At 39.5% G+C, this 14,686-nt stretch overlaps 1 protein-coding gene across 7 annotated transcripts in view; it reads right to left on the bottom strand.

The window, feature by feature from the left end:
- The window catches only part of DCTN1 (dynactin subunit 1), a 1,835,652-nt gene that overhangs the window by 720,759 nt on the left and 1,100,207 nt on the right, over positions 1–14,686 (bottom strand). For all 7 annotated transcript variants that reach the window (XM_044063298.1, XM_044063299.1, XM_044063300.1 and 4 more), the window contains one exon: positions 14,323–14,491. In XM_044063298.1, coding sequence (XP_043919233.1) covers positions 14,323–14,491 — 169 coding nt within the window. The remainder of the gene's footprint in view (positions 1–14,322; positions 14,492–14,686) is intronic.

Raw genomic sequence — 14,686 nt, 5'->3', positions numbered from 1 at the left:
TCACAAAGTAACTATGGACTGCCAACTTCAAACTAACGTCTTCTGAACAGCAGCAGTCATTTCCAACTAATCCGTAAACTGAGTCCATATTTTCAATTGAGCACTAAAGCACATGGGCTTACCCTTAAAACTCCTTCAGGTCTGATGCAAAGGAGAAAAATACAATAATATGTGGTTCACAGGGTAGGAGAAAGTTAACTAACTTATCAAATATGTGAACATTCACCATACCACTTCATCATACAGAGGGCCCAATACAGTGGGTCAAACAATGCAGATATGTGCCCAGAAAGGATGATAACTATATGGATGCTACAGTGGCTACTCGTGTTGGTTAATACCAAGTGCAAGATATTATCACCTCTTGTGGGAGGTATCGACTAGCTGTTCCATTTCATTATAAACTGACCAAAGGAACCCTGAATGGGCAACTTCAAAAATATGATTATATAACAATAATAATAATTTAAAGCAATATTTTTTCTGCCAGTCAGAAAAATGTCTCTTAAATGTATGTGAAAATGTATACCCCAAATACTTGCAGGAAGAATTGGGATATAGAAAAGACAAACCAGGCTAAGAAGGAAAGCTGTTACAATGGTAAAGAACAAGGTGCCAGAGAAACATTATTAGCTTCTGCAAAGTGACTCAGCCAATGGCACAAAGAAACTCTTATCAGGTTGCAAGGCAAAGACAGAAAGATAAAAATAGTCATCAGACAGTATTCATAACTGAAGCCAGAAACAATCTACTCATCAGACTAGAACACATCAAAAGCAGGCTTTACTGACCCACACACTGCCTAGGATGAAACAGGAAGAAGAGTGCACATTAGAAGAAGAACGAACGGCATTAAGGTAAATTAAATCATAGCAGGCTCAAGTGAAGTCGCAACAGATATGATCAACATGTTGGGGTGTTAGAAAAGAAATGATTCCTGCGTGTACTCATAGCAGCATGGAGGGAAAGGTGTATCCTAGATGACCGTAGAATAAGCATTCTAGTGCCAGTGGACAACAAAGGGGACATTCACAACCATGGGCAGTGCAGAGGTATCAAACTCCAGTCACACTGCATTATAATTCTAGAGGTAGTGACTGATATACAAATATGCAAAACAGTAGAAAGTAAAGATGGGAGATGAGCACTTGGGCCAGGATGCAGCACAACCATCTCAATGTTTGTAATGAGGCAGATAGTGGAAAATAATCTGAAGATGAGGAAAGAGTCCAACTGAGCATTCTTAGACTTGGAGAAAGCATATGATAAAGTCCCAAGAAAGTTAATTTTGGCAGTCATGTGGTAAAGTCCCAGAAATATCGGTAGAATCAGCTATGTACAAGAACCCAATGACACAAGTGCTAGCAATGTTCAGACTTACAGAGGGAGAAGGTATGCATCAGGGTCATCCCCTGAACCCACTCCTCTTCATACTGGTGATGAACTACATTAGTAAACAGGTCAGAGGGGACAGATCAAGTGCAAGAAAGCATATGTTTTGGTGAAGGACTTCCAAGATGGCTGCACACTGATCAAAAGTTTAACTTCAGCTCTTCTAGTGTGAAACAGAAACTAAGAAACAGCAGCCAGTGATACTGTCAGCTTGAGCAAACGTTAGTAAGTACAATGCCTGGATGACAGCAAAAAGGAAACTTAGAGAATCTAAAAGGAAATCAACCAGAAAAGTTGACTGGGAATAATCCTGTAGTTATTTAGCAAAAAGCAGTTCAAGCTTCAGCTTTGACAGAATAGATGGCTTCCAGAAATTTACAGGAAAAATAAATCAAATGTACTTGGTGGTGATTAAAATAAATGAAACATTGAAGGAGTATATCAACCAAAATATCAAAAAGCTGGAAGAATAAAAGTTTTAACTAGATTTTCAGATAAACTGATAAAACCGTAAAAGTCAAATCTTGAAATGAAGAGAAGGCTGGCTAAGTATGACACTTCTCAAGAAGAGCAGTTTAAAAAAAATAGTGGTGTTAGAAGACTTAGCAAGCACAGAAAACCTGGTATGTTTTGTTGTACCACAGAAACTGGAAGGCACAAACTGTATTCATTTTATGAAAGCACAAATAATCAACTGAACTGGTACTCCACAGCAGGATTTGTTAAATGAAAGGGTGTATCAAGTGCATGCTCCAAATCTGCCCATGAGCAAACAGACAAGACCTGTATTAGTAAGGATTCACAATCCTACCAGCAGAAAGTTGATCCTGACAAAACTGGCAAAAGGGAAAAGTATTAAGGACCGACAGCAGAGTGTTTATGGCAAATGATTATTCACTGTATACCAGGCAGAAGAGAAGCAAATTTATCCCAGCAATCAGGTAATGTAGAGAGGCAGGTGCTAGATCCAAGCTGCTGTAGCCAGACGTCTTCAGAATATTTTTTTTCTTCTGGAAGATCAAAGACATTTTTGGATGCAGAACAGGCTAAGGAGGAAATACAAAAGTTTTTTCAAGAAAAACTGAACCATCAAACAGAAGAGGACTCTACTTCTCATTCTTCTGACAATAAAGCTCAGAGAGAGCTTACCAATGAAACCTCTTCCAATGTTTCAAAGGAGAATGCTTGAGACACAGAAAAAAGCACAGGAGTGGAGTAGAAGAATAGTACAGTTGTGTACACTTACCATAAATGTAGATGTTTGAGTGTATTCACTGTTGCAGACATTACATCTGGGTAATCTGCTGGCAGGTTGCCCTCATTCGGCCTGAATAACAAAGTCTTGGGTCCTGCGTCAGTTGCTGTCTCCTCTTCCATGACGTCAGGCGTATAAAACATGCAGCCGACACCATTTTAATCAGTTTTTCTTGCCCCACATGTCAGGTGCCCCCAAAATGGGGAGCAAAAATATATATAAACAAACTGTAAATATATAAATGCACCTTAGAAACACAAAATTTACCTTCAACTAATAGAAAATATACCACAAAGGCTTTTGAGTATAGTGAAGGAAAGAAAAGGTATAGAATGGGGGATGGAGGGTGGGTAACCTGGACTGCAACAGTGAATACACTCGAACATCTACATTTATGGTAAGTGTACACAATTGTACTATGTTCTTCGTGTTTCAATGCTGCAGTCATTACATTTGGATAGAATCCCAAAACTATGGATGGATGGATGGAACTAAACAGCATTAGGAGCAGCTATAAGGCCCTGCAGGACTGCAGTGGCAAAGCCTGCCCTGGATTTAGAGAAGAGAGGTAAATGATAATGCTTTGTGAACATATGAACAGAGCTCCAAGTAGCATCTTCTAGAATGTCTTTGGTTGGGACCCCTCTGAAAAAACCTGCTGAAGTAGAGGCAGCCCTGGTGGAGTGGGATCTGATCCCCTTGGGCACAGGTTTACCATGGTGCAAACAGCATAAACGAATGCAGTGGCTTATCCATTTAGAAATAATTTGCTATGATATAGCCTTCCCCTCCGATCCTGCAGCAAATGCTACCAGTAGTTGCTCAGACTTTCTTAGAGATTTTGTACTAAGTAGAATCTTAGTTGTCTGTGTACATTCAAGGAATGCAGAATCCGCTCCCCCTTGTTCTGCGGATTTGGGAAAAAAGTTGGCAAGTGAATGGTCTGGTTAAGAGCCACACTGGATACCATCTTAGGCATAAAAGAAGGATTGGTCCTGAGGGCCACCCTGTCCGGGTAAAATATAATGAAAGGTTCCACCGTCATGAAAGCCTGTAGTTCTGAAACCCTTCTTGCTGAAGTAATTGCCAAAAGAAAAGCGGTCTTCCAAGATAGAAATTTAATATCCGCAGTAGCTGCTGGTTCAAAAGGAGGCAGGGTGATGTTTTCCAGCACAAAATTGAGGTCCCATGCAGGAGTTGGTGTTCTCCTGGAAGGCCTTAAAATTTTGGTCCCTCTGAGATACTGTTTAACAGTGGATGAGAAAAGAGGGGAGGCTCTGTGTTGTAATGAGCCGAGATGGCAGAGGCATATATTTTTATTGAAGAAAAAGATAAGCCCCTTGTCAAGCATTTCAGTTAAGTATTGTAAAATCTGAGGAATATTGGGCTTTGCTGTGTCTACGCCTTGTGCTTGGTTCCAAGCACAGAATCTCTTCCATTTATCAGCATAAGATTTTCTAGTACTAGGCCTTCTGGCTTCCAAAATGACATCCATCACAGGTTTACTGAGAGATGTGATTTGAATAATTAGTTGATTAGCCATGCTGCAAGATTCGGAGTTTGGAGCTGAGTGTGCAGAATTGGTAGCTCTGCTGAGACAGTAGGTGAGGTGTTTGAGGCAAGTAACATGGAGGAAGGTGTGACATATTCCTTAGAAGCGGGTACCAGTGCTGGCGAGGCCAGTCCGGAGCAATAAGGATCATTTTTGGTTTTTCCTGTCTGACTTTCAGTAAGACCTTGGAGAGTAGAGGCAGAGGGGGGGGGGAGGCATAGACTGATAGGTTTTTCCAGCTGAAGGATAGAGCATCCACTTTCCATGCTTTTTTTGTGATGAGTTCTTGTGCAGAATTGATCCAACTGATAGATCTATTTGCCTCTCCCCAAAACTATGTCTGGGCTCCCCCATTTCTGTGGTAACACGCTGAAGATTTGTGGATCCAGTTCCCATTCGTGCGGGTCCATAACATTTTTGCTTAGGTCGTCTGCCAGAGTATTTTGCTTTCCTGGCAGGAATTGAGCTTGAAGATGAATTTGGTAAGTCAAGGCTGTGTTTCACAAGGCCATGGCTTGTCTGCAAAGGGGGTAAGAATGTGTACCCCCCTGCTTGTTTATGTACCACATAACTGTGGTGTTATCCATCTTTATCAGTAGTTGTCCTGGATGAAGTAAGTCCTTGAAGGCTGTCAGAGCATTCTGAACTGCTAGAATTTCTTTCTGGTTGATATGCAGATGCATTTGGTTTGGGCTCCATTTGCCCTGAATGCATCTCCCTGCCAGGTGGGCCCCCCAAGCATAGTCTGATACATCTGTAGTTAGGGTTTGGGTGGCAGGGGGTAGAGTGAATGACAGTCCCTTGTTTTGGTGACATGTCTCTGCCCACCAAAGAAACTCCTGCTGTAGGCAGGGAATGAGAGGAATCATTGTTTCCAGGCTGTGACAATATTGACACCATAAGCTTTTTAGGTACCACTGAAGTTTCCTGATATGCAGTCTCACATATGGAATTAGCAGAATGCAGGATGCCATGAACCCCAAAGCCTGCAGAATTTGTCTTGCAGATAACTGGGTTTTTGTTGCCATTTGTTTGAAGTATGTTGTCAATTGCCTTTGTTGGTCTGGCATGAGGTAAGCCATCTGGGCAGTTGTATTCAAGCTTGCATCCAGGAATGTAATTATTTGAGAGGGTATCAGTTGTGATTTCTTTTCGTTTATGGTGTACCCTAGGCATGCTAGAAGCCTTTTTACAAATGACAGATGTTGAATAAGAGAGTGTTCTTGTCCTCTAGTTGAATGAGATAACTGTCCAGATAAGGATAAATTTGAATGTTTCTTTGTCTGCAGAATGCAATTACTAGTGCCATGCACTTTGCAAAGACCCTGGGCGCAGTAGACAAGCCAAAGGGCAGTGCAGAGAATTGGCAATGCAAAAAAACCTGTTTTGAAGCAGAGGTATCTTCTGCATGATTCCCTTATTGGGATATGCAGGTATGCCTCTTAAGTCTAGAGTTACTAACCAAGCATTCTTGCCTAGCATAGGCAGTAGCTGTTGTAAAGTCAGCATTTTGAATTTTGGAATGTCCAGGAACGTGCTCAGAATCGATAAGTCCAGTATTGGATGCCATGAATGGTCTTTTCTGGGTACCAGGAAAAGTCTTGAATAAAATCCTTGTCCTTTTTCCTTTTCTGGTACCGGTTGAATAGCCCCCATATCCATGAGGGACATGACTTGTTTCCAGGCCTCTGTCCACTGGTTTTGTGGCAGATCCAGCCATCTGTTTTGAATTGGCAAAGTATGGAAATGAAATCTGTACCCGTGGGATACTATGTTTAATACCCACTTGTCCTGGGTAATTAATTGCCAATTTTGAGCATGAAGTGTTAATTTTCCCCCCAAGGGGGCTGCCAAAAGATAAGTGCTTGGAGATGGTAGAGGAAAATCATTGAGACTGCTTACTGTAGGGTTGTGCTTTGTTAACTCCTGATTTGGAGGTGGGGCACCCCATTGCTTTGACCTGTAAGAACCCTGTGATTGATATCTGGAGCCTTTTGAGCTCCTGGGTTTGCCCTGACTGGCTCTGTTGGACACAGGAAAGGACCAGTTTTTAGTAGGCCAGTGCCTACTGAACCTGGGTGGCTGCACTTGCAAGAAATCTTTTGCAGTTTGCATAGATTTAGCTTTGTCTTCCATTTTCTTTAAAACCTCTTCTGCCTTATTACCAGAGTATCATGCTGCAAAGGGGCATCCAACAATTTAGCTTTAACACAATCAGGCAGATTTTGCTCCTTGAGCCAGGCATGCCTTCTAATCACAGATCCACTAACGGCAGCCCTACAAGAGGCCTCCAAGGAATCAAAACCACATTGCAAAGTATGCTTTCCAACCTGTTCTGCTGAATGTAATAAATCCTGTAACTCTATTTTTCACACCATCAGAAATCATCATTATTTTCTGTTTCAGTAAACCCATAACATGTTGTTGATATTTAAGCATATGAAACTGGCAGTTTAAAGCCCTGATTGCCAAGGTTGCAGACGTATAAACCTTCTTACCCTATCTATCCAGCGCCCTGGAATCTCGATCAGAAGGGGTAGGATTTTTGGCTGTAGAAGCCTTAACATCCTTGGGACCCTGAGAAATAGTCTCAGGATCAGCAGCTAGATTTCTGAAAAGAAATTTGTGGGAGTCAGGAACCCTGTAATATCTGTCTGGCTTACTAGGAGCCGGAGGCAGGGAATCAGGAGCCATGCTTGATTCCGAGAACACATCACCAACAATGTCTAATACAGGAGGTACTGCCAATAGAAGGAAATCCCTAAGCCTCTTTTTTGATTCAGAGAAGTCCTGACTCTCCCAGTGAAAATGTTCCCTTAAAGTATGCAAAGTCTCTCCAAAAGAGCAATCGTCAGGAGGAGGTGCAGATAGGATGGATTCCGCTGCATCAGAATCCTCATAGGATGGAAAAGACTATTCCTGATCAGAAGAGGAATCAGAAGAAATGGAAACCTGATCTGAAGATTCATAATCAGTGCCTTGCCTAGACCTCTTAGCAGGGGGGGGGGGGGGGGGGTTTGGGAACCCCTGATCATGGTAATTAAATCCTCAGCCATTTTGATAATCTGTTTTTTAGGCATACGGGCCTGAGCACGTGGGCTCATGCATCAGTTTTTTAGACAAAGAAGTTGTTTTTGACCTTGGTTTTGTTGCTGGCATCGGTTTAATGTAAAAATGTTGAGGCCTGAAAACACCCTCAGAAGCCGGTGTCTGCTCAGTGGCTCTGGACCCATCCGAGGGAGAGACATCTGCGGGTTCAATACTTTGCGAATCTCGCGGCATACCGGACTCCGAATGGGTCTCGGTAGAGGCCTGCGACTCAAAAGTAGCGGGTATCAGGGGCTGCGAAAGCACCTCACTGAGTACCGGCGACTGGCTTTGGAGAAGCTTCGCCGGATTTGGATCTCGACGGTCTGTCTCTTTTTCCTTGCGTTTTTTTGTGAACTCCGTTAGTCGGATTGCTAACAGACGACATTTCAGGGTAGTTAAATCTTAAACCAAAATATTTAGAAGCAAAAATATACCAACGCTTAATAGTGCGTTGGTTAAATTTAGCACAAAACCGACAGCAAGGCAAGTTGTGATAAGGGCCTCGGCAATGAATACAGTACAAATGAAAATCCTTAAGAGGTATTTGCTTCCTACAAGTAATGCAATTATTAACTTTTACTGACATCGGTAAGGAGCAAGAAAAAGTTTCCTCAATGGGGTACTTAGCTTTAGTTTGAAGACTTCGGTTCTGAAACTCGAATATGAAAATTTCAGGAGTCGGCCGACCAGCACTTGCGAACTGCGTGGCAAGAAAGACCGATTAAAATGGCATCGGCTGCATGTTTTATACCCCTGATGACCTGACGTCATGAAAGAGGAGACAGCAACCGATGCAGGACCCAAGACTTTGTTATTAAGGCCGACTGAGGGCAACCTGCCAGCAGATTAGCCCAAATGTAATGACTGCAACAGTGAAACACAAAGAACATCAGGAATACCTTGGACTTGAACCAGAGTCAGGTGTTGGGAGATAGAGATGAACAGCAAGTCCAGCAACATTGAAATTAGTGAACAAATGTGAGACTGCAAAGCATCAGTCTCATTTGTGAACTACAGCTGTACAAGAATAAGTGGAATGAGTGGTCTTTTGTTCACTCTGTTAAACTTGTTTGGAACTGAAAGGCACTTACCTCACTTCATGACATTAATGTCTGGAAGTACTCTGAAGGGAGGGGTGGAAAATGGTAACCAAGTAAAAAAAAATATTATTTCTATGAAACTTTTCACAATATAACTTGCATATTTTACAGTAAAGTATTTTTAGTTGCCGCTTGTACGTGATAAAGTTATTAAAGTAAACAGATGCCCTTTTTTGCCTTCTTTTTCTTGATATTAAGAAATATAAACATAGTGCAAAAAGAGAAGAAACGCAGACAAAAGCATGTTTAAGTTAATAGGCTATAACCTTGACTTGTTCAGGTGAGTGAAAGTACACAGATCATAATATATGTAGAGCCGTATGATTTCTCTTACTTCTACATAGGTGAATATCTGGATTAAGACCCTTGGCTTAGTCTAATACACATTCGATGGAAACAAGTAAATATGAGAACACCGAATATAATGAAAAGTTTTCCTTTAGCAATAAATGTTTCAGCTTGTCTTTCAGGCTGCAACAGCAGACTTCATTTATCTTTCTTCCTCTTACTTTTCCATGGAAGAAAGTGGACAACAGGGCAATAAAAGACTGAACACTTACTTCTTCATGGCTAAAAGTTAATGGCTTCTGAAAGTATGCAACTAGTTTTCACATCTGGAGAGGAGGAATAGAGAAAAAAAAAAGTAACAGACACCAACTAGTTTAAGTAGAAGTACAGGCAATAACATGCATCTCAGCATGGATGACCTCAATTTCAGGTTAACTAGGGCCTGTGGTAGCAGCTATCAAGCATAAATGTTTCTAATAGGAAGCTTAAACTTCACTATTTGAAGACGTACATAGTTATGTGTTTGCATGAAGTTGACAGATTCTCAGGTGTGTTTTGTTTCTTGTTTGGGGTTTTTTATTAAAACAAAAAGTGCTGTAAAACGTGATATAGGTTATATATAAAGGACTAATCTGCCAAACTGAATGGCTGCATGTATCACAAAAGCTGGAATTAGACATTTAAAAAGCTGCCTTATACAATAGGTGAAAATAATGTCTTCTTACCATAATGGTGACTTTTTCCATATTATCTTGGAATGTTAATGGTCTCACAGGTATAGACAAAAAGGAAAGAATACTTTATCAAATGCAGAGTGCAAATAGCAGTGCTACAGGACACATTTGGAAAGAAATGAGAAGGTGAATTTGATAAAGAAAGGATTTCAGATGGATATTCTGCAGAATATCAGGGACAAAGGAAAAGATGTGCTCTTATATAAATTGTCAGAGGAGCTCCAGAAGAGATAGAAGAGGGAAAAAAGATAATGGTGGGTTTGTAGTAGTAAGGAGTTGCTGGCAAGGGATGAGGAACACTCTAGCATGTACTTGTATTCCACCTAAAACTGATATTTTAGAGCTTAAAAATTTGGGGAGAAATAATCAGCTTTCAGCAGGAAATATTACTCATAGGTGTGGACTGGAATTTGGTTTGCAACAATGAGGACGTATCTGGGGGGCCCTAGAAGGGAAAATATAACAGAAGACTGTAGATTTCTGAAGAAGTTTATGAAATATCTGGTATGGAAGACGTGAATTAAGCAGCAGGAATTCCAAGAATTTACATGTTATTCCCCAACTTACAATAACTGGGCTAGACTTGACAGAAATTATTTTTCACAAGAACATGACCATCCAATAACTATTTCAGATCATGTGGCAATAATTACTAAAATAAAAATGCAAGGTTATGAAGTAAACAGACACTGGCACATTATCCACCTACCTGTTAAAAAGACAGGAATTTAAGGAATGGGTAGTAGAAATTACTTGGGATTTAGGGGAGGCAGAAAGTACTCCAGAAGTTATACGTAGTGACTGGGATAAAATCAAAGTGGAGTTTAAATAAGGGTAGAAATAAAAGAAAGAGATGGTTAAGAAGCAATAATAATTATTTAGAGAGGCTGACAAAGGTTAAAGTGTTACCAAATAAGAGACACAACTGCAGAATGCTAAAGAGAAAATAAGGGAGTACCTGGATTATATACACGAGTTTCAGCAGATTGCTGTTAAGCAACAGTTTTCTGATAACTCCAGAGTAGAAAAACATTTGGCACAATAACTTAGACAACAGAAAGTAGAAAGGGTTTTTGCCAGATTTAGGGAGCCTATAACAAGAAAAATAACCAGAGATTAAGTAGATATATTACAGATATTTCAGAAATGTTATAAAAATGTGTATAAAGCAGAGAAATGTGAAAATCAAGAAAGAGCACAAATGGAAATATTTATGGAAGACTTAAATATGCCAAGGTTACAAGTAGATGAGGCTCAGTAATTAACAGTTAAGACAGGATGATTTATAACCAATCTACAGGAAAGTCTCCAGGAATAGGTGGTATTCCGATGGAAGTTTGGAAGCTAGGTGGGAAGATAATGACAAAAATCTGGAAGGTTGTGTTTAACAGTATTTTAAAAGGAGGGGAGGCACCGACATCCTGGAAAAATGTGGCGTCTGCAATACCGAAAGACAGTAAAGACTCATCTGATCCAGTTTCATTTGGGCCCATCTCAAAATATCAAAACAGCAATTACTAGGAAATAGAAATCAAAATCTATACCAATTATACTTGAAGTAGTGAATTTTGTAACATAGATAAAACAGGAAGTTGGATATTTAGAAAATGGAAGAGTAAATCACATAGAAAAAATGGAAAGTGTGGTAACAATACATATAGAAACTTGTTTTAGAGAAGGAATGAGGTTTAACAGATGGCAAGAACTGAATAATTTATGTAATTTATGTAATGTTGTTTAGATTATACATTACATATATTGCTATATATCCTATAATGTTTATAAATGTGAACTTGTTAATACGGTTAATTGGTTTTCATATAAACTTAAGTTTGCCCATGTCAGATGTGATAATTCAATAAAGGTATTAATAAAAGATTTTTAATATCATATTTAATTAGGTCAGTTATGACACATTCCATGGCTTTGCAGATAAGACTAGTTGGGCTAATGGGTCAGTGGTGGATCCATCTTAGTAAACTGGCATCACAACAGCTGTGTGCCACAGCTCAGGGCCAAAACCAGTGGCTAAACTGATCAATTTATGCAATGTTGGATTAATGATGATTGTACAAATGTGAACATGTTAACATGGTTTGTTTCCTTTTGCATAAATTTATGTTTGCCTATGTCTTAAGTAACAATCCAATGAAGGTGAGCTAAAACTCATGTTAAACAGTTGTAGGACTGGGTCCACTAGGACATGTTTTGTATTGTTTATTAGGCAACCAGCTATATTATCAGGTCCCATAGATGATGCATTTTTCTTTAGTTTCCAAATGTAACTAAAGAAAAATCAGCAATTGCCTTTGTTTTCCTGATTTTTTTTTTAGTTTCTTGGATAACTGTTTAATGTTATCCTTGATATGAGGGTTTTTGGTTTTGCTGTATAATTTAATAAGTTTTTTTTCTTTTATTATATTTCTTATTTATACATGTAGACCACCAGGATGGTTTACCTTTAAATTTCCCATTTTTTTGGATCTGATAGGGACTGGCAGATCAATGCGTTTATCCAAGAGTGCACAGAATTTTGTTAATATTTATTTATTTTACATTTGTTGACTGGGATTGTCCATCTGAGCTGAAGAGCCCTTTTTCAGCAGAGGCCCGGAGAGAAAAGCTCCAACATATTAAACAATTTTCATTATAAATTAGCATTAAACAGCAATGTTACAGGATTATTACAAGGCATTAAGTAGCAATACAATGTTATACAGTGTCAATAATCAGGAGTATAGCAAAACTATTTCAAGATGTATAAAAAGAAATGTCATTAAGATGAATATAGTTTTTGGGGTATGTGGTTACAAAAGCCCAGTTTTATCATAATGTAGTTGCATGAAGGAAAGACCATTACAATAGAATGTTTCTCTGAGGCTAGCTAATGTAATTTCTTAGTGGCAGGACCCTGGGTAACACAGTTAAACTTGAATTTTTAGACTTCAGAGAATTGGAGAAGATTGGCCAAATTGAATTCTTTCAGCTTTGTGATATTTGCATCTGTCTAAAGATTTTGAAGGAACACATTATCAGTTCATGATCTCATTTTAAATGGAAGGGAGTTCTAGGAGGACTGCATATATTGATGCCATCTTGGTAAGGAGAAGGTCAAGAACATTTTGCCCTCTAGAGGGTTCCATGACAATTTAGTAGAGAGAGTTTTTGTTTATGAAATCAAGGAATTTTTGGCTTAACCTATAGTTGAGGTGCAAGTATCACAGTTTATCGCTGGGTAGTGAAAAAATCTCCCAATAACGGAATTTCTGCTAATCTGAAGTTCACCTAGTCTATTTAGAGACCTTTCTATCTTCACTAATAACTCCCGAGTAATTTCTACTACCCATTCCTTAAATTCCTCTCTTTTCTTAACGGGTATGTGGGGAAGTGCTATTGTCTAATTTTTACTTCAGTACCTTGCATATTTATCTTGGTTATTATTGGCTCATGATCTGAAATAGTTAATTGGATGCGTCTCAGAGGTCTTGATTAAATGCGCATGTTCCTAGAAAATATCATTTCTGCCTAGTCCAGCCCAGTTATTGTACTTTGAGGAATAATATTTAAATTCTCTGAGTTCCTACTACCGAATTCACATCTTCAATCCCAAATATTTTCATAAATTTCTTCATAAATCTACACTCTTTTTATTTTCCTTTCTTCTTTTCCCATTAGGTGTCGCCACAGTGGAACAACGGTCCACAGAACAATTGGCAGTGGGGTTTTACAGTAGCTAGTTGCCAGCCCGGTTCCTAACCTTCCACAAAAGGTACTCACACCTACTGCCAATTTAGATTGCCCAATATACCTTCAGCACGTCTTTGGGATGTGGGAGGAAACCAGAGAACCCTAAGGAAACCCATGTGACTACAGGGTGGACATGCAGACACCGCACAGAAGGCACCCCAGTCGAGAATCAAACCAGAGAACCTCTTGCTGTGAGGCAACAACGCTAACCACTGCACAACTGTGGCCACCCTCTTATTGCATTTTCCCTGCTTGGCCCCTCCAGGAACATCCTCATTGTTGAAAGTCAAGTTCTAGTCTCTACCTATAAGTAATATTCCCTGCTGGAAGCCCCTCCAGGAACATCCTCATTGCTGAAAGTCAAGTTCCAGTCTCTACCTATAATATTCCCTGCTGGAAGCCCCTCCAGGAACATCCTCATTGCTGAAAGTCAAGTTCCAGTCTCTACCTATAAGTAATATTCCCTGTTGGAAGCCCCTCCAGGAACATCCTCATTGCTGAAAGTCAAGTTCCAGTCCCATCCTATAAGTAATATTCCCTGCTGGAAGCTGATTATTTTTCCCAAAACTTTCTTAAGCTCCATAATAGCAGTTTTAAGAGAAATATTAGTACATGCCAGTACATGCCACCATAATTCTCATTCCTTACCAGTAGCCCCTTACTAGCACACATCTACCATCATCATCTCTTTTTTCCCTCTTCTATCATTATTGTTGCTCCTTTAGCAATTCATGTAAGTACTCGTCTTTTCCTTTTCTCCGATATTCTGCTGAATACCCATACTGAAATCCTTTCTTTATCAAATTCAGATGCTTAGTTCTTTTCCAGTGTCTCTCCTGTACCATTGCTTTTTACACTCTGTATTTCTTAATATAAATATTTTCCTTTTTGTCTATATCTGTGAGATCATTCACATACTATACAGAGGCATAATCAACTAATCTAAAAGGGTGGCAAAAGCCAAACACACTCTGGCTAGGCTTATAAATGCCCTAGGCAGATAGCCTAGTATCAACCTATGAACCTATGTACATTCAAAGTACCTTCATAATTTCTACTGTCTGCCCCAACAAAGTCCTAGAAAGAAAGAAGGAATTAATTTTATCAGCCATGTCATAAATGCAGTTGTCTACAGGAGATGAAGAATTCTGCCAGATTATGTACCTGATAGTATTTAATAGCTTTGGTCAAAGGAAGTACATTGACAGTCTCATCCAATTGGTCTTTGCGAAGAAGCTCAATCAGGCTGTCTAGTGATCTTTCATGAACACTCATTTCTGCATACAGAGTCCCCATTTTCTTATAGACTTCTACACTGCATTTGTTCATGGCTCTGAAAGAAAGAAAAACATAAAAGAAATGCATTTTACAACACTAAGCAATAAAGCACATTTACATAAGAAACAAAACTAACACACACAAAAATGCTTTGTTTAGTATCTCAGAACAGCTGCTAGAGGAAACAGTACAGTTAAGTCTGCTTAGGGGTGTCTACAATGACACCACCTGATGAAACTGCCCCCTGTTT

Source organism: Protopterus annectens, chromosome 2.part1, assembly GCF_019279795.1.
Source record: "Protopterus annectens isolate FY-2018-M chromosome 2.part1, PAN1.0, whole genome shotgun sequence".
In the NCBI taxonomy this organism is placed as follows: domain Eukaryota; kingdom Metazoa; phylum Chordata; order Ceratodontiformes; family Protopteridae; genus Protopterus; species Protopterus annectens.
Note: the sequence above shows the minus strand (reverse complement) of the source record. Positions and strands in the feature narration are given on the sequence as shown.